General features: G+C 57.7%; 1 protein-coding gene across 2 annotated transcripts in view; it reads left to right on the top strand.

Annotated features, from left to right (window-relative positions):
* RBM19 (RNA binding motif protein 19) overlaps positions 1 to 22,864 on the top strand; it is a 136,680-nt gene that overhangs the window by 72,838 nt on the left and 40,978 nt on the right. For both annotated transcript variants that reach the window (XM_026514944.4, XM_026514945.4), the window contains exon 22: positions 13,913 to 14,018. In XM_026514944.4, coding sequence (XP_026370729.2) covers positions 13,913 to 14,018 — 106 coding nt within the window. The remainder of the gene's footprint in view (positions 1 to 13,912; positions 14,019 to 22,864) is intronic.

Raw genomic sequence — 22,864 nt, forward strand, 5'->3', positions numbered from 1 at the left:
AGGTCACCCGGGTCACTGCTGCCTCAGAAAAAAAGCTGTGGCCACACTTGCCCATCATCCAAATGGACCGAGCGGGGGAGGTGAGGAGGGGACGGCGCAGCCCAGAGTCGCACAGACAGCCCCTCGCCTGAGTGCGGCGAGGGAGCGGGAGCAAAGCACATGGGGGGCTTTGTGCATCTCCGGAGACACCATGACTTACCCCTCCGTCCTCTTGAACTTGGCAAACGATGCTCCTGAACTGGCTCCTGAGGTGAACAGTGGTCGCTGCAGATGGGGCCTCCTTCCCTCTGACTGCCGGTGTTTCTCCTTTCCCAGCTCCTCTGCCTGCTGCTCCTCTGCCATCCCACACCCCAAATCCTGTCCGGCCCCGCCAGGGTATCGTGTCAGGGGAGAGCCTCCCTACCCCACGCACTCGAATACTCCACAGCGTGACCCATGTTCGCACCCCTCCAGTTCACTGCCTCTCCTTTGCTGCGGCACCTGGAACCTGCCGTCCGGAGCCTGTGGCTCCATCCCCGGCTCCAGGCCGCGCATGGCCCGGGTCAGACCCCTGTGGCTCTCAGTTTCTGGTGACCACCGGTTCTCAGCCTCCCCTTCCCCGTCTGTGATCGAATGGAGTTCTGCAGTGTTTGCTTGGCCCCAAACAAATGGGCCCGCCCACAGATCCATTGCCTCCCCTCCCTGCATCTCAAAACTCGCCAGCCGCCCTGAGCCTGGGTTGTTTTATTGTTGTTTTCTTTCCCAGACTTTCAAAAATAATATTTGTCCCAGTCGGGGTGAGTGCCTCTCCTCCCCCTCCGCGCTGGCAGGCTCAGTGGCATGAATCACTGTCCTCGCTCCCTGTCTCCTGCCGTGCCCCCGGGACGGCCTCCGGCACCTTCTATCGATTGGCCAGTGCTCTGGACTTGCCTCTCCCGCCTTCTTGCAGAGCTGCCTTGCTGTCATCCCCTGTAGCTGTCGCCCTGGCTTTCTCGGAAGCTCAGATGTTGAGGTGACTCAGATACCTGAGACACACCCCCAGTCCAAACTGCCATGGACCAGAAAAGGGGTCACCTCCCAGCATGGACTTGTCCATCTGGGGCCTCCTGGGGAGACACGGTGACCACACTCTGCCTCTTTCCAGCTCAGGTGCATGCTTGGAACTCTCAGGGAGGTGGTCGAGGGCATCCATAGCTGGGGGTCTGGAGTGTTCCTCCTAATGGCAGGTGTCAGAAGCCTCTAGAATGCTGAGCTCCCTAGAAGCCGCCCTCTGTATCTGTCAACATCTTCTCGGCCTCTCTCGTGCTTCCTCCATCCTTTGCCTGACACGGCTCCCGCCAGAACTGGAGGAGTTCGTTCCAGGGCGGAAGTGGGCTGCTCTGCCCGGAGGGACCTAGTGTGGCAAAGCCGGAAGTCAGGGAGCTCCACAGACCAGGGCACCGGCTCTCAGACGTCCCCTCACTGTCCCGTGCACCCTGGGCGTGCTGCCACCCTGTGGGGTCACTCTGGCCCCTGGTTGTAGAGTCCCCAGCATGGCATCGGCCACCGCGGGTCCGCTCCCCACTCTCTGGTTCTTGTGCCTGGTGTTGAAGATCCGGGTGACCAGAAACAGAAAAGCGAGGAATCGATGAGCATCTGTTTACAACCCGGTCCATCAGCAGCTACCAGATGGTCTCTGCTGAGCACCTGCTGCATGCCAGGCACTGTTGACCCTGTCCTGGGTGCGGGGCACTCACTGGTCCAGCAGGGGAGACGGACACTCGTCCTCCCAGACAGAACAAAAGGCAGCTGGCATCAAGGAATGGGAATGGGGCAGGTGACTGCAAACGCAGGGCCTGTGAGGCAGGCGGGCTGGGTGGGAAGGTCTTCGAGGTGGCATCGTCCACACCAGCATTCTTTCCCTCACACTGTCTAGCGGGCCAGCAGCTGGCTGTATGGGTCTACTTGCTTCTCTGCTGAGTAGGTCTCTAGGCAGGGGGCCAGACACTCACCACTCACTAGGTGCGGACCACCAGCAGTGAGGGTTCCCCAGTAAGTGCCTTTGACCATCAACCCCCTCTGAAAATGTTGATCACGCAGTGGAAGTCTTTCTAAAATACACACTGTCTTTTCCTACGTGTACGAAGGACGCTGCGCCCAGGCTGCCATGCGGGCACCGATCAGAGCTGTCCCGGCATGTTTGCTGTTTGCCCCTGCACCTGACATTCCCGGGCTGCTGCGTTGTGCCAGTCAGTTTAAATATCATGTTTTGGTCTTGGGGGGCTAACTTGGGGGTTGGCAAAATAAGGCTCAAGTGATGCCAGCCCTTTTTTTTTTTTTGTAAATAAAGTTTTATTGGCACACAGCCGCACCCATTCATTGACGTATTGCCTGTGGCTGCTTTCACGCTACGGAGTTGAGTAGTTGCAAAGCCAGAAATATTTACTGTGTGACCCTGTGCAGAGAAAGTGTGCCTGCCCCTGGTCTGACCCACGGCTGTCAGTTATCACTTCTTGAGGCCTTTTAGGCACCTGCCACTCTTAACCCCTTTGCCCCTCCCAGCTGCTCTGGGATGAGAAATTAGATAAACAAGTTTGTAAAGTAAAAGTAAATAGGCTTTTGGTGGGCAGGGGGCAGGGTCAAGGGCTTTCCCATAAGTGACGGGCGGAAGTGTAGCGTGTGGGCATTGTGGCGTCGTTGTTAGTTGGGGGGGCTCTTATCTTCCATCTGGGTTCTCTGGGTTCTAGATGAGCAAGAACATCTGTGCAGGACGCCGGAGCTGCGTGCCATTGACAGCATGCAGCCTGCGTTGTTCTGAACCCCTGGCTCCCCGAGTCTCTGTCCGGGGCCCCTAAGTAGTGGCATCGGCTCACATCCCTTGTGTGTTCCTAAGAGGGACCCGGGTGGGTTCCCTGAACCCCATCGCACCCCTTTCTACGGATGCCATCGGGACATCACGTAGACTTGTGTGGATGTCGCTCCTCCAGAGGGGTCAGGAGAGATGGGGCCCGGCGGCCATGAACGGGGCGTATGAGTTGGTGTGCCCCCACAGCTGCGGCTGCTAGGTTGTCAGGCTTCAGTCTCCCCAGATGCCTTCCTCTTGATCAGTAAGTAGAGGGGGGTGTCGGTGACTGAGGGCTGCTGTGTGGCACTCTTGACGGGGGGACCATCCCTGGCAGTTTTCTAACCCCCCAGTGACTGTATGTCCGACCCGCACGTGCCCCCTAAGATCCCTCCATGACCCGACAAGCTCGACAGAAGTTCTCCGGGCATTTGTAGGATCCTCTCTTCCTTCCCTTTGCGTCCTTCTCCTTCTTGTGCACCTGCCGTGCACGTTCCCCGGTTAGGAGTACCTAGAGCCTGCCCTTAGCCAGAGGGGTTAGAACGAACAGTCCAAGACTCATTTGTGAAAGTCACATCTGGGCTGATGGGAACCAACCAGACCAAAGGAGATTCGGGATATGAGGCCGTCGTCCTTAAGGTTCTGAGCACTGAAATGGATGCAAAAGGAGCGCAATTGCAGGGCCCTTTCTGAGTAGGGGGGAGACGTGGCGGGGCGGGGGTGGGCACCGAGTGCAGGCAGCGGGTACTGGGAAGTTGAGTGGCCACCCTTAATTCAGCCTTCTTGGAAGGCCTGGCCATGACCTGGCAGCAGGCGGCATGAGGGGGTGTGGGCCAGTGGTAAGGGGAGCCCCCTGCTCAGGCCCCCTCGGTCCCATCCGGACACAGGGGGTCCTGCTGCCTGCTCTGCTTTGCACGCCGGCGTCTCCTGTCTCAGACCCCAGGGACAGACAGTTTCATCCAGCGTCAGAGCCTTCTGAGTTTGGTGGCGGCTTGGGGCCCGGGAGTTCATCCCTCAGTAGCAGATTTGGGCAGAGCAAAAGAGGTGGAAGGGTCCGTGGGTTTCACCACGATGGGTGACTTCCGGAGTTTCTCCACCCACTTTGATATTTTCTGGGGTTACCGTGGAGATAGCGGACTTGGCGGAGATAATAACAGTGAGCGAGAGACGGGGCAGATCATTCTTTAACCAGATTTAAGCCAACAAGAAAGAGGTTGGGTTTTCTTTTTTTCCTTTTTAATTTTTTTCCTTCCTCCTCACCAACATTTCCTGTACTGAGGATAATGACACCAAAGGGTGTTAAATTGGTTCTGAATGTCCACCTCTGGCTGGCCACATTCTTGTAACGATTTCATTAGCCTGAATTATCCACTTTATTTTCTTGTAATGGGATTAGCTGTACTTGAGGCAGCTGAAGACCAGAGGGGGAGAAAGTGGGGGAGAGCGTCTGCTGTGGATTTCATTAACTCACCCCAGCAGAGGCGTGGAACTGACCAGAATGTACGCCCCAGGCCAGGGGTGGCGTCTTGATCCTCTCCTTCCGAAAGGAAGAAGGAACACAAGCTGTTCCAATGGGCTAGCTCGGCCCGAGGGAAAACAGGGGTGCCTGGGTCTGGCTGAGGGAGGGATGCCTCCCTGGGGACAGTTTCTTCCAATTATCTTGTGAAACTGGTAGGTCATGTGGTAAGATGGAGAACTGCCGCTTTTTCTCAGGGCACCAAGAATCACAAGATCACATCTGGCTCTCGCAGCTCTTGGCTGAAAACCCCTGGGATCCACCAGGAGGGGCCTGCCTGGCCCAGCCAGCTCCTTCTCAGCTTCGACCTGAAACCCCATACGGGCTTGGAAGCCGTCCCTTGCTTGGCACCAGCCACAGATCCTTTTAATGGTCGAGAGCAGCCTTGTCCAGAGCTTCCATTTCTCCATTCCCGTTACATGCCAGGAACCCTGGATCCAGCAGCCTCGTAGGGTGGGATGCTCATTCTTCAGGTGACAGAGCTGAGCCACAGAAAGGTGACGTCGTGTGTAGAGCTGGGATCTGAACGCACATCTGACTCCACACTTCCGTTCTTTCAGTGATGCTGGGACTTGTCCCCCTCATGGTCAAAACTAGACCCCTGCGGCAGCTCCCCACTTTCAGAGACCCTGGCGAGTTACGGGCTTCGCCTCAGTGTGTGCGCGCTCCGGCCTTCCATGATGACTGCCTGCCTTTTCATATCTCCCAGACTGTATTCTCCAGCTGTGTCCCAGGAGATGCTGATAGGTTTTCTTGTTTGGGGGTTGGAAGGGTTCAGTGGCCAGATGAGTTTGAGAAATACCATGTCTTCTCTCTCACTCTTCCAAATCCACCTTCCATGCATCTAAGACCTTAAATGCACTGACAAGGTCTGCAGCAGAGAAGTTTGCTGAACTCTGTTTAACCAGATAGCTCACAAATTTATTCAATTCCGGAAGCCTTTTGACACAAAATACCTATAACTTCTTTCAGGACGAGTTTGAAAAATACTGTTTTTAAGGAGTTACCTTTGATCTTGAAACTATTTTTATGACATCTTCTGCCTAAGGACTATACTCAGCTTCAGCAGACAGTATTCAACCTTGAGTCGCTTCTTAAATCCTTCAGCCATGCACCGACGGACCCCCGCTGGTTAAGAGCACAGGCTTTACAACTTCCTTAGGCCTAGGGTTGAGTCCTGGCTCTACCATTTAATATAGCCTTGTGAGTTTTCCGTTCAGTCCCTTAAGCAGCCTGAGCCTTCATTTCTCCGTCTGTAAAATCGGCCCATAACCCCTGCCTCACGGGATTGCTGAGGATGGCGTGAAGTTACACGCGGAATGTACGTATGTGCACTGCCTGGCCCATCGTGTGCCTTCAAAGGGTGTGACTCCAAAACAGGCCTGTGATGGTTAGTTGGAAGAACAGGAGAAAACCGTTTGAATTTCCATTTCTGTTTATGTTTTATCTTATCCTTTCAAATGGCCTCATTTTTAAATACTTAATGGGGTACGTACACGGTGGAACAGCAGTACGTACGTACGTTTACAAACTGAAAGTGTACGTATATTGGGGATGATTGCTCACAGCTATTTTACTGAGAACGTGCATCAAGCCCAGGATAAAAAATTGAAAACCACCGGCTTATAAATCATTGAGAAAGAGGCTGTGCCCTGTGGAGGCCAGGGCGCATCTGGCCCACTGTTCTTTCCCAGCACGGAGCTCAGTGTCCACTCAGGATGCATTCCGGAAGTGGTTGCCCAGTGAATGAAGGACCCGTAGTACCGGAATGACGAGGCACATTCAAATTCCTTCCATGCCTCAAATCTGGGTCTGGATCCTAGAGGATGATGAGCAGTGATTCCTTCGGTGAATGTGTAGCCGTAAGTGGTCCATGCCTGGAGCAAATGCCGGAAAGCAAAACGCACTGGCAAGACTGTCCCTGTCTCACGGAGCTTAGACTCACAGAGGCCATATGGTGTGGACACAAGCCAGCAAGGGGGCCGCTGGGCTGCAGGCGGCCGGAGGACACCCAGTCCTGGCTAACAGGGAGGTGGGGAAATCTCATCCCTTTGGAAGTAGAGCAGCCCTTCTGATCTCTTGGAACCAAACCAGAACGGGAACTCGGACGTGGAGGGGAGGCACAGGCAGCCCGCAGGCTGTGTCTGTTGTGTTTGGCGACACGGTGTCTAAGATGTTTTGACTTTGTTACCAGTATTTAGAAGTGCCATTTGTCAAAAGCATGTGCAATGTAGGACGGTGTAGAAGAGAGAGAAGATCTGCCAGTCCTGGGCCCCGGCGTCTCCAGCTGGCCGTCCAGGTTGGAGCCGAGTGGTCCCTGCCCCTTCTGGTGGAGCGGGGGTCCTAAACCTAGAGCAGGTCCCCACTGCCCTCACGTGTGCCTGCATATGCTCGCTCGCTCTCTCCCCCCTCAGTCCAGCCCGGAAATGGCTCCCCCAGGGTCACCCAGCTGCTGAAGACAGAGCCAGGCCAGAAATTTCCATCCCTCAGGGCCACGTGCCCTCCTTGCAGAAGTCAGAGAGAGAGAGAGGGAGGGAGGGAGAGTGGGCCCACCTGGGACGTGGGCCCCAACTCTGATTCAGAGATACCATTTACCTGCTTGTCCCCAGGAGTCCTCATCTAGAAAACGAGAGGGTCACACTTGCCTGGAAAGGACCCCATGAAAGGCTATTGAGAAAAGCTAAACGCTGTCCTCCGCGCTTCCTTTCTCACTTTCTTGGAAACCGGGCCATTTTTCAGCCTCCAAGAGGCCAAAGTGAAAGGGAGGATTGCTCTGATGGAGACAAGGTAACCTTTCTACATCCGGCTCTCACTGAGATGAGTGGTGAGTAATTGGAAAAGTTCAGTCTAAAAGCCACCCTTTAAAAAGAGAACGAGAGAGAACAAAAGAGGAAGAAACCGCAAGCCCGGATCGGTCTCCATTAAACGTCTCCGAGAGCCAGTGGCTGGCTAGGTCCGGTTCGCGTTGTCCACGCGCTCCCCAGCGTAGCCGTCTGGGGGAGTGTACACCGCCTGCAGCAGGCCGACCATGGCCAGGCTCCCTGCTCGCATCCACCCCTTGGCCGAGGCTGTCTGGAGGGAACCGCGCCTTCTCTTACCCAGCGGGGCTCGATTCTGAACCTCATTGTCTGGGCCTAGACCCCAGTAGGGGTCTGGAAAATCCTGGAGCTGGCCCCATGTTTCTTCTCTGCGATGTATGCAGTGCAATTAAAGGAATGGACGTGGGTGCCTTGGAAGGAGCAGCGACCCCGGGGGCCACACACTCCTGTGATCACCTGCAGTACGTGAAGATGCATCCTCAGGACAGAAGGACCACATGTTCTGCCCCCAAACATGACCATGTGGCCCTAGTAGTATATGTGCGGTCAGGATAGGGACCTGGCACTTGGGCAGGACTCTGAACGCCGAACGCGTGACCGACTGAGTGTGAGAGCATGTGCCAGGCACAGGCCTGGACTCTGCGGACACGACAGGGACTAAGAACCCGGCCGTCTTGGAGTGTTCTTTCTGTTTCTAGAACAGGGAGAGGAAAGACAAGGAAACAAGCCATTTCCGACAGTGCTCCGATGTGACAGAGTGGCCGGTGGAGTAGGGAACAACATTAAATGGAGTGTCCTCCTCGGAAAGATGGCATTTGTGCTGAGATCAAATGACAGGAAGGAGTCGATTGTGGGAACATCTAGGTAAGGAGAGGTCCAGGTAATGAGAAGAGTAGGGTCAAAGGTCCTGAGGTAGACGTAAGTTTGGTGGCTTCGGGAGCAGGAGGAAAGCCAGTGTTTGGATTAGCCTCCTTCCCCATGTGAAGCTGGAGGACTGGACAAGGCTGCCTGGATTGAAGGCTTCGGTTTGGACCCATTGCAGAAGTGGGCGGTGGGGGTGTTGGGGCCTTCGCCCGAGCCTCTCCGTACTGCAGAAATCACCTGTCGTAGACGGGAGGATGCGTTTGTCTCTAGTCGGCCCGTCTGTCTCTCCTAGCCTCAGTTGGGGCCCTTATCCACATGGGGACTGCGAAGGAAGCCACGAGACACCAGGCAAAGCAGCTGCCCACCTACCATGTTCATTCACCTGGTGGGAATCACTGGTGGGTCCGTGAGTTCACAGGTAGACCCTTCTGTAGGATGGTGGGCACGACGGGGAGAGCAGTGGGCAGAGATCAGGAGCCCTGAGCTGTGGTCCCTGATGGGCTGAGATTAGAGGTTTGATTGCAGAGTCCTCTCGTGTCTGCAAGGAGTGGGGGGAGCCCCGCCTGCCCACCAGGCGAGTGTCCGCTGAGAACAAGGTCAGCATCTGACCCACCTGGTACCTCCCTCCGAGCCCCTGGTATCCAGGGAACGTTGGGCTGGTTGTTGCTGCACGAGACAGGGCTTGGAAACGCTGAGCTATCAGATGCACAAGGGGACAAGCCGTCCACTTGGAGCCCCGCTCGGCTCAGTGCCACCTGTGAGACCTTGGGCAGAACACTGCACCCCCGCGGTGCAGAAGAACTTGCTGAGTGACCTTGGGGAAGTCACGTGACTTCTCTGAGCCTCATCGTCCGCACTTACAGAACGGGAATGGCAGCGCCCAGCTCCGAAGGCTGTTGTGAGGTCACGCACAGCAGATGCTTCACGTGCTGGGGGCCGGAGCCTGGAAGTCCCAGCGGGGGGCAGACGGGTATGCTGTGTGTCGGGAAATTGGTGCCAGTGCTGGGGGTGTATTCGAAAGGCTTTCTTTTGCCAAGAGATTAGCCCTTTTTTCTTACCTCCAGAAGGAAGAGAAAGAAGCCCGGGGTTCATTCTTATCACAAGCCACCCCTTCATCTTGTTGAGACCACACTGTTTTCTGACTCTGGGTCCCTTGGGTGACAGCTGATATTTTTTTCCCTCAGCAGTGCATTGAGCGCAGGTGGAAGAGAAGTCATGCCAACAGACTTCCCCACGTGACTCAGCACTTCTGCTGGGCTCCCGGTTCCTCCGGCAGATCCAAATAGGAGAGTGATAAGGACTTATGTCCTAGGAGCAGAGGGGCCGAGGCTCTTCAAGGTATGCCTGACCCCCACTTGGTGTCGTCAGCACACAGGTCAGAGTGTCAGGCCAGCCTCCCAGTCAGCTCATTAAGCCCCAGAACCCAGGCACCGGAGCAGCTGCACAACTGTCAAGTTCTGCATCTCTGGAGGGTTCTCTTTGCCTCCCCCTCACCTCTCCTCTCACTCCTTTCTCCTGATCCCATCACTTCAAACAAGGAGGGGAGAAAGAGAGGAGGATTCATACCTTTTCAGTGGCAGAGCCAAAACCCCAGCAGTCGCCAGCCAGGGCTGGAGTCCGGTTGGGGGGTATGCAGCATGTGCAGAGGGAGGAGATCCCCACATGCACACACACACACACACACACACATATTGTGTCTACGTTGAGGCCTGTGTGCAGACATGATTTGCATGCCCAGACCTGTTTACGAGGGCTGGGCATAATTGGCTCGCCTCGCTCAACACCTCGCACCCCCTCCCACCTCTCCCTCCCTTCTCTCCCTCCCACCCCTACACACCTCGGAAGAAATTAGAAACGTGACAACAAACTCCAGTCGTGGAAAACCCACTGGTCTGCCCGCATTCACGCGCTCTGGGTACGGCAGAGGGGGTGGGGCTGCGGCTGCGTAGGGGAGTCATTGGTGAACCCAAGGTGAATGAAGTAATTGGAAAAGTGAGGTGTGAGTTTGTTATGAAGTGTGAGCGTGGTGGGGGAGGGAAGGAGGGCCATGTTTAAAAGCCCGGTATGTCCTCTTTATTCACAGCTTCTGATACAGTAATTGCTATTTTGTGGTTTCTATTATCTACACAGTGGGGAGCGCACGCGGCTCCTTCCCCAAGCGGCAGGGTCTGAGCTGGGGGGGGGGAGCTCCTGGGTGCCCCGCGATTTCCCTCCCTCTCCGGTCCCTGGCGGCTCTGCTGGGCCTCCCCCAGGCGTAGGCCTCTGCTCCCCAGAGACGAGGGTACATGCAGAACTTCCTTCAAAAGCCACTCTTAAAAATGGCTCTGTGGACCTTGCTGTCAGATAAGAACCTTAATAATGGCTGGTATTTATATATCGCTTATCTCCAAGGAGCTAAAGGCACTTCATCGATTTTTCCCCCCCAACCTTTTTTTTTTCTTTTTAATTCGCTTTCGATATCGCTCCGAGATCATTAGTGCCAGCCTTGTTTTATCCCGCACACTTACACAAGCAGCCGGAGCCAGCCGCCTTCCCAGCATTGTTCTTGGGCTAGAGAAGTGGCAGCCGGGAGAAAGCACGTGGCTGGGGGACGTGGCCAGGGGACGTGGCCGGGCTGCCTGGCTTCTCCGGCCTCTGGTTTTCTCACCTGGGAGAATAGAGGCGGTCACACTACTGCCACATCGTTGTTACACCTGGAAACGGGTATTTAAAAACAGCCTAGCACTTCACAGGCACCCAGTCATTGGTGGCTGGGGTCATGGCAGCAGTCATGGTGTCTGGAAGCCTCGCCCGTTCACTTCAGGGCTTCCCAGACGTTAGGAAGTTCCTTCTAAGATCTAACCCCAATCTTGCAGCTGCTCCTTAAGTCTCAGCTCTCTGTCGTGCTATTCTCAGAAGAGAGGGGGAAACATGCTCATCAGGACCGTTTTCCCTGGTCCCCGAGAAGAATAACGGGATTTCTGAGGCTACTAGAGTCTTCGGACCCAGTATTTTGTGCTGTGCAGATGGGGGCTGCGACCTCCCCGAGGCCCCCCAGCTGCCTGGTACAGGAGCCCCCAATCCCTGCGCATGGTCCCTTGTGGATCCAGGGCACCCCTGTGCCGTCGCCCCCCCTGCCAAGCTCTGAGATGCCACTTCTCCGGGCCAGAGAAGCACAGCGCCTTCAGCTTTTTTCTCCACCTTTTAATTATTTTCCTTGCCTTGCTCCGGACCCTTAGCTGCTTGCCATGCACGGAGCATCCGCAGCTGGCGGCACGCTGCAGAGAGAAGAATTAACCTCGGCCGTTTCTCTCCCCCTCTCTCTGCCATGCACACACTCACATAGGCGAACTCACCAGAAATTAGGGCTACGAAGACACCTGGGCAGAGGCCATTGGGACCATCCAGGGACAGGATTGCCACCCGTGCGGTTAGAGGCAGACAGTTTACCCATGGTGGGAGCGGGAGGAACTGGGACTCAGTCACCCTCTCTTGCCCTGGGGTCTGGGCTAAGTCACTGGATGTCTCGGAGTTCGAGCGGGCCATTCCCAGCCAGCCCGCTCCAGCTTCACACCGGATGGGGCCACGCCTCCGAAAGAGCCCCGCAGTCCAGAAAGTGGCCAGTCCCCATCCAGATAATTGAAGGACCATGAAACACTGCAGTGGAAAGAGAGTTCCAGCTTACCATCAGTCCCGCCCAGACTCACATCCTAAACCTGCCACTTGCTAGTCAGGACTACTGCCTCCTTGAGCTCAGTCTTCCCATCCGTGAAATGGGGATGGCAAGACTATCCATGAACGTTTGTGCTATTTGTATATACCCCGTGGCCTGTGTCACGTCCTCCTCGACAGAGCCCTCTGAGTGTTAGTGGTGAGATACCAGTGGTCGCATCTACGGCCCAGGGCTGCCGTTTGCTTGTTTGTTTGTTCCAAAGATGCCACCAGGCGTCCCCTCTGGGCCAGGCACTGGGCTCCTTGCCGCAGATCCCCTGGTGAGCACGATAGATGTGGTTTCTGCCGTGGCAGAGCTGAGCTCCAGCCTCAGGGGAAGGCAGACGGCGCACAGGCATCCACACCACAGTGCCCTGGTTGAGAAGCACGGTGAGCCCTGACTGCCCGGGGCCCGGGGGGATGAGCAAAGGCTGCTTGGAGTTTAAGCAGTGGTGAAGTCAAGGCCTGCGACAGCCTGGAGCCTGGGGCAGGGTTGTCTGTGCCCTTGTGCATACGGCACCCTGCGTGGCCTGGGTACGTGGGCGGTGCTGGCTAAGGCCTTCTCTTACCGGTCTGAGTCTGAGTGCTCTCACACTCAGGTCCTCATGGCCGTCAGATGCACCATCCCTGCCGTCCCCACGTCTTTCTGAAGAACTTGGAGCCAAAGCACCGCGTATCTGACGAGCCTGCGAGAAAACTCATCTGGCCGCTGGCCTCCCTGACCGAGGCTCTGAGACTCCCGGGGAAGAGGAGAGACAGTGCCTGTCATGGGATGCTTCGGCCTTTAGGTGGCAGAATAAAGCAGGGTTTGCAGGCTCGACTCCTCGGCCCCTCCCACCTCACCTTCTTGCTTGTCCCTACCTGCCCAGCCTCTGGTCCCCCACCGTGCCCCCTCACGCCCCCTCCCAGTGAGCCAGAGCCTCAGCCAGGCCTCGAAGACTGACAGGGCTCGGAGGCCTACCCCCTCCAGCCCCTCCCCTCCCCGGGAGGCCGGCCTTGTCGCTAGCCTGGGGGGAGCTGCTGGGGGAGCTCGGAGGAGACGTGCAGATCCATTTTGAGGATTCATAATGCCGCATTTACACACCATCCTGCCTTCAGAAATTGGGCTGGCAGATGCCTGGTCATGCTGGCAGGGCTGCGGGTTAACGCCTCGGATTTAGCTTATATCATTTCACAAGAGCTTACGGCCTTTACAGTGTTTTTACCCAATCGGTCTTTGGCCCTGAAGCATCCTAGGCCGTTGAGTGTATGTGCCGTGCGCCCAGCCACCCGCCAGTGCGCGTAGATTTTCAAAGAAAATAGCGCCTCTTCGGATGCCATGTACATTAAATATTTATTGGCGGCAATTTGCGCACATATATTTGATAAATGGACATCGGGACAGGGTTGGGGTGGGGGAGTGAGGCAGGAGAGCCCGAGAGACCTGATCCTTTTGTCCGGGAATTTCTGGAACGTTTATCTGGGAGGAGAGGCTGGGGGGAGGGCAGGGGGTGGTCCAAGCAGTGTTTACCTGTTTGATCCCTGTCAGGGGGAACCAAGCCATTTTTTTCTCCAGAGCTATGCCTGACTTTGGCTTAGCAGATATCAAAACTAAAGCCTGGAGGTACGGGACGTGGGGTTTAGAGGGAGTAGCTGTGTGTCATTCTGGCACTGAGCACTGAGGAAACATCCCGGGGCCTGGGGCCGGGAGCAGAGGCTCATTCTGCTCGCTCCACGCAGGCTTGCTGTGTGCTCAGCTCAGCCGTGCAGGCAGATTCAGGTCAGGAGACCCTGCTGACTCCGCATCCGGATCCCTGGCTCGCACACGCGAACGGCCCCGTGCCCTGGCCACGCGCGTGCAGGGCTGCGTCCCCCCTGCCAGATAGTCAGCCCCACAGGCAAGGGGAGGCCAAGCGTGCCAGCCTGTCAGAGAGGAACCAAAAATTCTCCATCAGCCTCTCCAACCTGATCATCCCTCCCCACCCAGCGTGATGGCCCGGATCTGAAAGGAGAGAAGGCCAGTCATGCCCCGGAGCATGTGTTGGACGGTGGGGAGGCGACTCCATTGTATGGGGTGTGGGTGTGGGTGTGGGTGTGTGTGGACATGCACACATGCTCCCGTGGGTACTTCTTTTCTAACCAGAAAGGATTCGTGTGTGAGAGTTGGTCCTGCCCTCCCACACATACCCCAGCCCCTTGCAGGCCTCAGTTCTTAAACTGCTGTGTTTTGCCTTTTGTTTCTAGCACCTTCGGGGAGCTGAAGACTGTCCGCTTGCCAAAGAAGATGACCGGGACAGGCACACACAGAGGGTTCGGCTTCGTGGACTTCCTCACGAAGCAGGACGCAAAGGTGAGACTGCCCTCTGGGCCCTTAGTAGGAGAAGCAGCAAAACCTCTTAACGGAGGAGGGCGTGTCGCTGCCCCATGTGGTTCTCCTGCTTTTTCCCTGACCCTGCTAATTTCCGCCATTCCCTCTGAAGACAAGACCCTGGGTTTTGTGTTTGGAGGAGGGGGCTGTTCTGTGTCCCCTGCCCTCCCTCCCTGACGTGACATCCGCAGGAACCTGGGATACAAAGTAGGGAGGCAGGTGGGTTTCCCGGAGCTCCCCAGCTCAGACAAGCCTTCCCAGTCATGAGCACCCCGAGGCGGGCAGCGTGGGAGAGGCCATGCAGCATGTCAGGGGCCGGGGGTGAGCACTTCAGGAAGGAGACCTGTCCATGGGGACACATGTCTTTCCCCTCATCTTCCCACTCGTGGCCGGGGCCTCTCAGTTGTGCTGGTTATAGGGGAGGTCAGCGCAGCCAGGTGCTGCCGTGTGTAAGCACAGGTATGGCATTTTCCAGTCTCCTTGGACACAGAGCGCCTCTCATTTTGGAAGCAAGTCAGTCTCGGGATTTGGGCTCGGTGCAGCACGGCGGGGGGGTCGCCCTTGCAGGGGGTGCTGAGGGCAGCCCAGCAGCAGATATGGGAGCAGAGGTGCTGCAATCGGGGGTCTGGCTATGTCTGGGGGCTCCCTCATGAGCCTGTGCATTTCCCCTCTGCTGGCCTTGTCGTTCCTCAAGGGTATGGTGAAGAGACTAGTGGGACCCCCTCCACGTCTCATGAGGCATCCTTCGAGAAAGCAGGGGTGTTTGCTAGAATCGCACCCGTTGGCCTTTTGCGAGCTGCCGTCACCAGAGGCCCAGTGGGTGGAGCCGAAGGTGACATCTCAGGGACACAGCTGCAGCCTTTGTGGGCCCTGGGAACACGCACAGGCACAGAGGGCACTCCTGGGACCTCGGGGAGCCTTGCCAGCCACCTTTGTCTCCACGGCTTGAACTCAAGTGCCTGTTTTGTTGACACGTGGCCGCGTTTGTCCGGACATCTGCTCCCCTTTCTTCTCTGCTGGCAGCCTTTCCCTTGCCTCCTGTCTGTGGCAGCAGGGGCAGCACCCCCTGCGTGCAACAGGCCCTGGCCTGGGTTCCCATCAGCAGCGCAGGTACCTTTGGGGGACCCGCGTTGGCTTGGAGGGAAATCGTGGAGGGCAGCCGTCCAGAGCGCCTTCCTGCCGGCAGCTTGGCCTCCCGAGCCCTGCCCCGCGCCTCAGGTTCCCCAGCTGTAAGACAGCAGTGGGAAGCAGGTCCCAGCCTCGCAGGGTGCAGGCGGACGGTGCACATGAGCCCTGACCCAGGAGTCGTGGCCTCCCCGTTCCCACCAGCCCTGCCCCCTTGGGGGCCGCTGCACCTTCGTTCCAACCAGAGAGGAGGAAAACTCGGGACAGTGTTTTTTCTCCATGGCTTTCCATCGAGCTCCAGGCTTCTGAGGGGTGGGACAGTGCCATTGTTTTGCCTGTTTGATATCGGGGGCCCTGCGTGAGATTGTGAGCAGGGGAGAAGAGGAGGGGGATCCACTCCCCGCCCCCAAGAGCTGCCTCTACCGAGGGGGCTCGTTAGACTGCCTGAGTCGGAATCCTGGCCCTGCCGCTACCAGCTGTGTGACCTTGGACAAGTGTCTTACTTTCTGTGTGCCTCAGTTTCCCCCCTTATGAAACGGTGATAGGGCTTTTCACATCGGGTTGTCATGAGGTTTGGAGGGGGTGGTGTTCTTAGGGTAGCACTGGCCCTGGGAGCTCTGTCTGTTAGCGGTGCTGGGGAGGAAGGTGGTGACAATGGCGCTGGTCTATAAAGGAGGAGGGATGGGACAGAGCGGAGGGAAGAGGCGTCCGAGCCCCGCAGCGGGAAGGCACGGCTCTAACACATGGCGGCCTCCCTCCGGGACAGACGTGGCTCTTGGGGCGGGAGGAGCAGACTGGGCATAGGCTCCGGGACGCGGTCGGGGGTTGTGTTCTCCAGGATCCCTGGGGCGGAGGGGCCCCTCAGGTAGACAGGGCGGAGCAAGTTCCCCGCTGGGCAGCTCTCGGCACCAGAGCCTGGCAGCAGAGGACATTTCCGAAGGCTCGGCCAGCACAGCTCTCTGATTTATGCAGGTGGCTCCTCCCCCTCCACCCCTTCCATGCCTTCCATTCTGGGCTCCGGGAGGAGAAAGGGCAGCCGAGGACAGGGAGGACTCAACCCACAGCCCCTCCGGGATTGGCTCCTCCTGCCCCTCGGCTCTGACAGGCGGCCGGCCGGGCTCTGGGGCCACTTCTGGCCCTGGCATCAACCCGCAGCAGCTCTCCCTGTGGCTGCCACCCTACCAGCCGGCCCTCCCCAAAGTGTGAACCCACCGGGAGCGCATCCTCCCTGTAGATATCCCTTTGCTCTTTTTGCCTCCCGGGGAAGCTGCTTCTCCCTCTCCTTCTCCATGTCTGTCTGAAGAACTTTATTGTCTTCCGAGTGGCACGTTTAGCGCCCGCCGCTGACCCAGAGAGCTGTGCGCGCTGCACGCCGGTGAATAGAATTCTGACAACTGTGCATGTCGAGCTAGCGCGAGGGTGCGTGTGAGTCTGAAGAGGGAGCACAGGGCCGTAAGGAGACACTGAGTAAAACACCCAGAGATCGCAGTTTACTTCCGCAGAAGGAATTTGTGGGAATGTTAGAGGAGCCTGCCTGATCCCCGTTCCCCTGGCCAGCTTCCCCTACGTGGCTCTCCTCCTTCAGAAGCACTTGAGGAAGGAGACCTCCTTTAGAACCCTTTCCACGGCTTGACTGATCCCTGACCCACCCAAATCCCTCACTGGGGGCTTTGCTCCCGTTGCCTGGCGGGACGCCCTCGTGGACATGGAGGTCGTCACTCTTGGCGATCGGCAGCCCTTGAACCTGGCATTGGAGCCTCCCCCAGGGGCCCAGGCAGTGCTCAGATGGGAGGGAGCAGGGAGAGGGGAGAGGCGGGAGGGGGTCACGAACAGGGGACTGCACAGCGATAAGTCTGGAAAGCAGTGGAGGAACTGACGGTTTCTGGGCGGGACCAGGGCCCGACCCCAGGTGGGTGAGCTCCCAGTACAGCGCTCCTTTCCCAGCATCAACCAGTCCATTCCCAGCTGGCAGAGGAGAGAATTAGGCCCCAGTCAGTCCCTAGAGGCAGCCCCTCAGCACTGCCGGCTGCTGGGGCCCCCACACGTACCCATCTGTGCTGCTCCTGCGCCCTGCACGAGTCTTCCAACCTTTCTCCACGATACCGTGTCCCACCCTGTACATGATCAGGGACTTTGGTATCTGTCGGGCCTCTCTGGGTCAAGCACACACCCCCAAACTGGAAAGAGAATCGTAGCGCAAGGCTCCACAGAGGCTGTCGTGGCAGAGCTCAGAGTAACCAGGCAACTGATGACAATAGCCAGAGGCTCCCGCGACCGACCGCGCCGGCTTTGTATGTGACACGTACACTGCACGCGCATTGTCTCGCCCCAACCTGCAGCAGCCCCGGGAATCGGGCGGGAGATTTGCATCACTCCCTCCCCGTGTCTCCGCACGGCTGCCGAGTAACGTCTGTGCAGCCTCTGCAGAGCCCCGTGGACCGATCCCCATGAACCAACGGGAAGCCCAGCTCTGGCTCCAGGGCCGAGGCGCTAAACTGGAGGAGACCCGTCTCCCCTCATCACAGGCTCAGCAAGCTGGCACATTCTCCCATCCTAGGACACTTGTCGGCCCTTGATGTCCAGGACGGTAAGTGTCAGTCCCTCTGAGAATGCCAGTGTTCCCTAAAACTCCAGGGGTGATGAGCTGATATTTCTCGAAGACCTTCCCCCTCGAGGTGGAGGGGAGCAGGACAGGCTGATCAGCGAAGCCTGGAAGTCAAGGACTCGAACCGTCCCAGATAGCAGTGGGCTTCCCTGGGTCTGTGCTCATGTGCACAGCTCTGTCCCTGTCTCAGGTGCCATGTGCCTCTCTGGACCCTGATGTTTCTAGAAGGGCAGCGTCTTGGCGTTGATCAACTTCTCAAAGCCTGTCTTTGGCAGGAGGGTGCTAGGCGTTAACATTTGTCATTCTTCATTCTCCCAAGACTCCAGAGGGAAGTGGTGGGTGGCATTTGACACCTGAGGACGCTGAGGCTCAAAGAGGGGGAAGTCACTGGCCCCGGGGTCAGGCAGCCAGGACTGGGCAGAGCCGGCCCGTGTGCCAACCAGATGCCAAAGCCCATGCGTTCCCTTGCTCACTTACACTGAGCGCCAGCCCCTCCTCTCTCCAGCACCCAGCAGAGAGAAGGACTTGCCAATTAGAGACATTTCAGTGGGGGTGGGGGGCAGAGCATCTCTCGGGAGCCCGCCCAGGCTGAAATGAGCCCCCCCCACCCCCAGAGAAGGAGTGAGCACCCTGATATCAGCCCCACCAGCACACATGTCAGCGTCCAGCCCTCCCCAGCCCAACAGCAGCCTGGCCTCAGAGGGGCCCCCAGTAGCCACTGGGGTTGTGTTCCGCAGCCGCCACGTCCTCTCTCTTTGCCCAAAGCTGGCAGATCCCTCAGGAGGAAAGGAAGCGCAGCCCAGAAGGGAAAGGATGGGAAGAACGGACTCGCGGCCCGGAAACCAGAATATTAATTTTTTTTCCCATGCATGCGCCTTTAATTCTTCCCTTCCCGAGCCCGCCGCGCCTTTGTACTTTTGCAGTTGCAGCTGTTTTTATTTGCCGCCGCTGCTGTTGTTTTAAAAGGTCTATTTTCACATGGAATGTTATCCAATTAGCAGAGCAATGTGTTGGCTTAAATAAACACTTGGGGGGAGCCGGCAGCAGGGAGACGTGATGGCGGCTGGTGTTGGCAGGCAGAGCTGTTCTCGCCGTGGTAAACAACCGCCGCTTTAATTGTGGGGTCGCACCAGTTAATGTGTCCCTTCCCATTTCTCCCTTCGGCACCATGCCGGGGGAGGGGGTGGGGAGTGGACACACGGCCCCCACCCCTGGCCCCAGGGTTGGGGTGCTGCTGACAGTTTCGTCGGGGGCCACCATCGGGCCCAGCTACACCCATGCTGTCACCTTGCAGACTTTGCCGAAACCAGCCCCGTGGTGGAGAGGGTGGACCCTGAGGGAGCCAGGCGGGGCATCTGGACGCAGGGACAGCCACTCAGGGCTGGGTGCCCGGTGCGGCCCGCGCGGGGCTGAGCCGTCTTGCCTGCCCTGTAAACGACGATCACCATCCGATTATCAGTGGTGTGCGCTCAACACATGTTTGCTTAATTGAGTGTAAGAAGGGAGTAGAGCACAGTCTCTGTGGGGCCTGTGGGAGCGCAACGGGGTCCGAAGGGGCCATCGCCCCATGGAAATGAGGAGGCCGTGGACACACACAACGGGCTTCGTATCCCCGAACGCCAGGTTTCTCATCCATCCCCCCCCGTCAGAAGTAATACTGCCCCCGAGGCAACTGTGAAGAGGAAGGGCCAGGCCCAGGCCATGGCACAGGGCACCGCAGAAGGGGCAGCAGCTGAGTGGGCCGGGCCCCAGGGGTCAGGGCTGCTGCCCGGCTCTCGCATGTTCTTCGTCTCCAGACATGTTAACTTGAAGCCAACTCGGGAATGGGGGTTTGGTCCCCACTCTTCTGTTCAGGCAAGAGTGTTAGGTGCAGACATTCATGCCTGTGTCTCATTCGCAGGGTTTTGCCTTGTTCCCATCGTTAGAGCCCAGGCATAAGAGGAAGTTGTTGGAATCCTGAGCCTTGCGTTTCAAGGCGGGGATTCAGGTTCAGCCAACACACTTACGGGCTGAGAAGCCAGGGTCAGGACAAGCCCCTCTCAGACTAGCAAGGTTGTGACCTTCATCTCCGGGGGATAAGCAGCACCGTGAGGTACCCCTCTGCTCACCCCGTCCCTCCCTCTGGGCCTCTGCCCCCCGGGGGAAGGGCAGCTTCCAGAGTCCTCACTCCAGATTCACCAGGCAGTCCGTCCACATAACCCAGGAAAGCCGACCAGCCCAGCCCAAGAAAGACAGGCAACTTCCTTGCCACCAGGAGCACTACTGGTAGCCTTTTAAGAGCCGTACTACCAACGGCAACAACGGGGACCGGGGTTCAGGCCCTTACCGTGTGCCAGGCACTGGGGTAAATGAATCGTTGCCGTCTTCCTTATTCTTCCCGGCAGCCGCAGGAGGTCAGAGTGCCCCCACTTTGCAGCGGAGAAAATGGAGACCCAGAGAAGTGCCTCCTCGGATCACAAAGCCGGAAGGCAGCAGGGCCACGCTGCGGGCCCCACTTGGAGCCCAAGGCCATTAGCAGGCCGCGCTGCCTCTTTGGCCGCTTCTGACTGCCGATGACCTGGCATTGGTTGTCTTCTCCCGGTGGTTCCTTTATCTCTGCAGAGGTCACAGGTGGTGCCTCACCTCTGTGTCCCCCACCGTGGTGTTGGCTCACGGTGGGTCCTCCAGGGAGGTGGAGTTGAATTGGATAGAGCTGTGTGGATAAACGCAGGGGAGGCAGGAGACACATCTGTTTCTCCGAGACACGTAGTTGCCGCAGCCTGGAACCAAGGCCCCAGCCGTCTCTCTGAGAAACTTGCCCTCAGCTCCCCGCTATCCTCACTTGCAATGGACTAAGGTGCTGAGTGGGGTCCCCCAGTCCCATGCCAGGAGCCCCACTCATCCCAGGGACCAGCTCCCGCCTGCTGGCAGGAGGCACTGAGAGCTTGCTTCCGGCACTGTGGGCACCGTAAGGCAGGGACGAGAAGATTCTGCTCCTCAGAGCTCGGGGTGCTGCCCAGAGAGACAGAACATGCGGGGCTGGCAGACCCTTCTCCCAGAAGCATGAGCCCCACGTTTTTCAGCCACCTCCATAGAGAGAAGGAGCCAGGCCCCCAACGGTCCCAGCCAGGGCCTGGTGCTCACATCCCCGTCAATCCACCCCGTGCTCCTGGGCACACGTGGCCATTCTTGGCCGTCTTAGGTCACACTTGCTCCGGGCACTGGGGGCACAGATGGCCGGGCTCAGGTGGATTTGACGTCTGCGGAGGGATGGAGCCCTCCCACTCTGCAAGACACAGAGCAGAAGGGGCCAAGAAGGGCCTGGACTTGTAAAGACAGGAGTCCTGTCCTCAGGCCTGGGCCAGCAGCCACAGCCCATGGGATGGGAGTCCTGCCAAGGGCATCGAGTGGACTTTTGTTGCCGGGAGGAGGAGGTCTGTCTCCAGGGAGAGCTGCAGAAAGGTCAGGCCAGTGCTGCGCTGGCAGCCTTCCAGTGCCTTCCCTATTCCGGAAAGATGGCTGCCAGGCCTGGTCACAGTCTAGCCGGTGGCTGTCATTCCCCCTCTACCTTCGTAGATTTCCTTGTGGGGTTGGGGGAGGGGGTATTGCAGAAGAGGCAGCTGGAGGCTAGGGCTCTCGGTGCCTGCGGCTGGTGGCTCAGGTCAGAGGAGATCAAAGGGGTGTGATTCTAGGACAGCCGAGTCAGGGAACCAGACGATGGTGGTAGCTAGCCTGCACTCCAGCCAGACCTGCCCGAGCTGGCCTTAGTACGCCTCAGTTCTCTGAGTGGGACCAGGCCCTGAGACCTGCTGTCCAAAGTGAGAAGTCCGTCTGCCCCAGGTCAAGGCAGAGGGACTTTGGGCAGCCATCTGGGTCAGCACACAGTCTACTCCCTGATGATCCGAGAAGGATTTATGGAGGAGGAAGTAGGGCTCAGGGACTTGCTAGGGATGCTGATGCCCGCAGGGGCCAGAGACAGTGGGAGCTGTCCTAGAGGGGCCCCGGCAGGAGCGCCAGTCCTGGAGGGAGAGAGCAGGGAGAGAAATAACCCCACCCCTTTCCTCCCTTCCTCCAGTACTATGGCCCCTCCCGTTTGCTCACCCTAAACAGAAACCAGAGGGCGAGAGCCCTGGTTATACAGTCCGTGGGAGTTGGCTGTGAAAGCCGGGAAAATGGTCCAGAGAGGAGCAGGAATAGCCAACACTGGCCTGTCGGATGATGACAGGAAGTGGTTCCAGAGACAAGGGGCTCCCCTCTTCTGTGGCCTTCTCCTGGCCAAATGAATGCACTCCTAGAGTTCCACCTGGATCTTTGGGCTTCTGCAGTGACCCGAGTGGGTGGTCTGGTGGTGTACCGAGTCCTGGTGGCTTGCGCACCTGTTCCTGTCCCCCAGGGTCCCAAAGTCATTCCTGTTGGGAGCAGATCTTCTTCCCCTCCTCCTTGTCAGACACAAGACCGTGTACATACCAGGTCCTGTCCTAATCGAAAGGCAGAGCGTCCCATGCATATGGGCAGCCGAAGACACGAGCTCCTTGTTCCTCTGTCCCCCGTGCTCTGTATCGTAGAGGTGTGGGGGGACCGCAACAGGATATTTAAGCCAGTCCTCCGTCTCTGGCCAGGACCGACTTGATGTCCCTTCCAGTCTGCAGACCCTCGGTGAAGGAGGCCCCATAGTTGGCTGCACGAATACAGCAGCCCCACCCCCACCCTCTTATCACGTGGTTTGTTACCCAGACTCAGCCGTGGTCCAGAAGCAGGTGACCCTCCTCCGGAGAAGGTCAGTGTAGCCTCACATGACGTCAGATGCCCACGTCATGCACCTCCCTCACTCCGTCTCATCACGCAGGCACGTTATCCTCTCATGCCACCCGAAGAAGGGGGATTTCTGTACAGGAGCGTATTTTGAGCGAGACCACGTTTACATAACCATTATTACAGTTTATCGGACGATTGTTCTAGTTTATTATTAGTTATTGCTGTTCGGTTTCTTACTGTGGTTAATTTATAGGCAAAACTGTACCATAGGTACGTTTGTATAGGAAAACTGCAGTTCGTGTGGGTTCTGTACCGTCTGTGGGTGCGGGTGTCCACTGGCGTCCTGGACGTATCCCCCTCAGAT

This window comes from Ursus arctos, unplaced genomic scaffold (genome assembly GCF_023065955.2).
Source record: "Ursus arctos isolate Adak ecotype North America unplaced genomic scaffold, UrsArc2.0 scaffold_34, whole genome shotgun sequence".
Lineage (NCBI taxonomy): Eukaryota > Metazoa > Chordata > Mammalia > Carnivora > Ursidae > Ursus > Ursus arctos.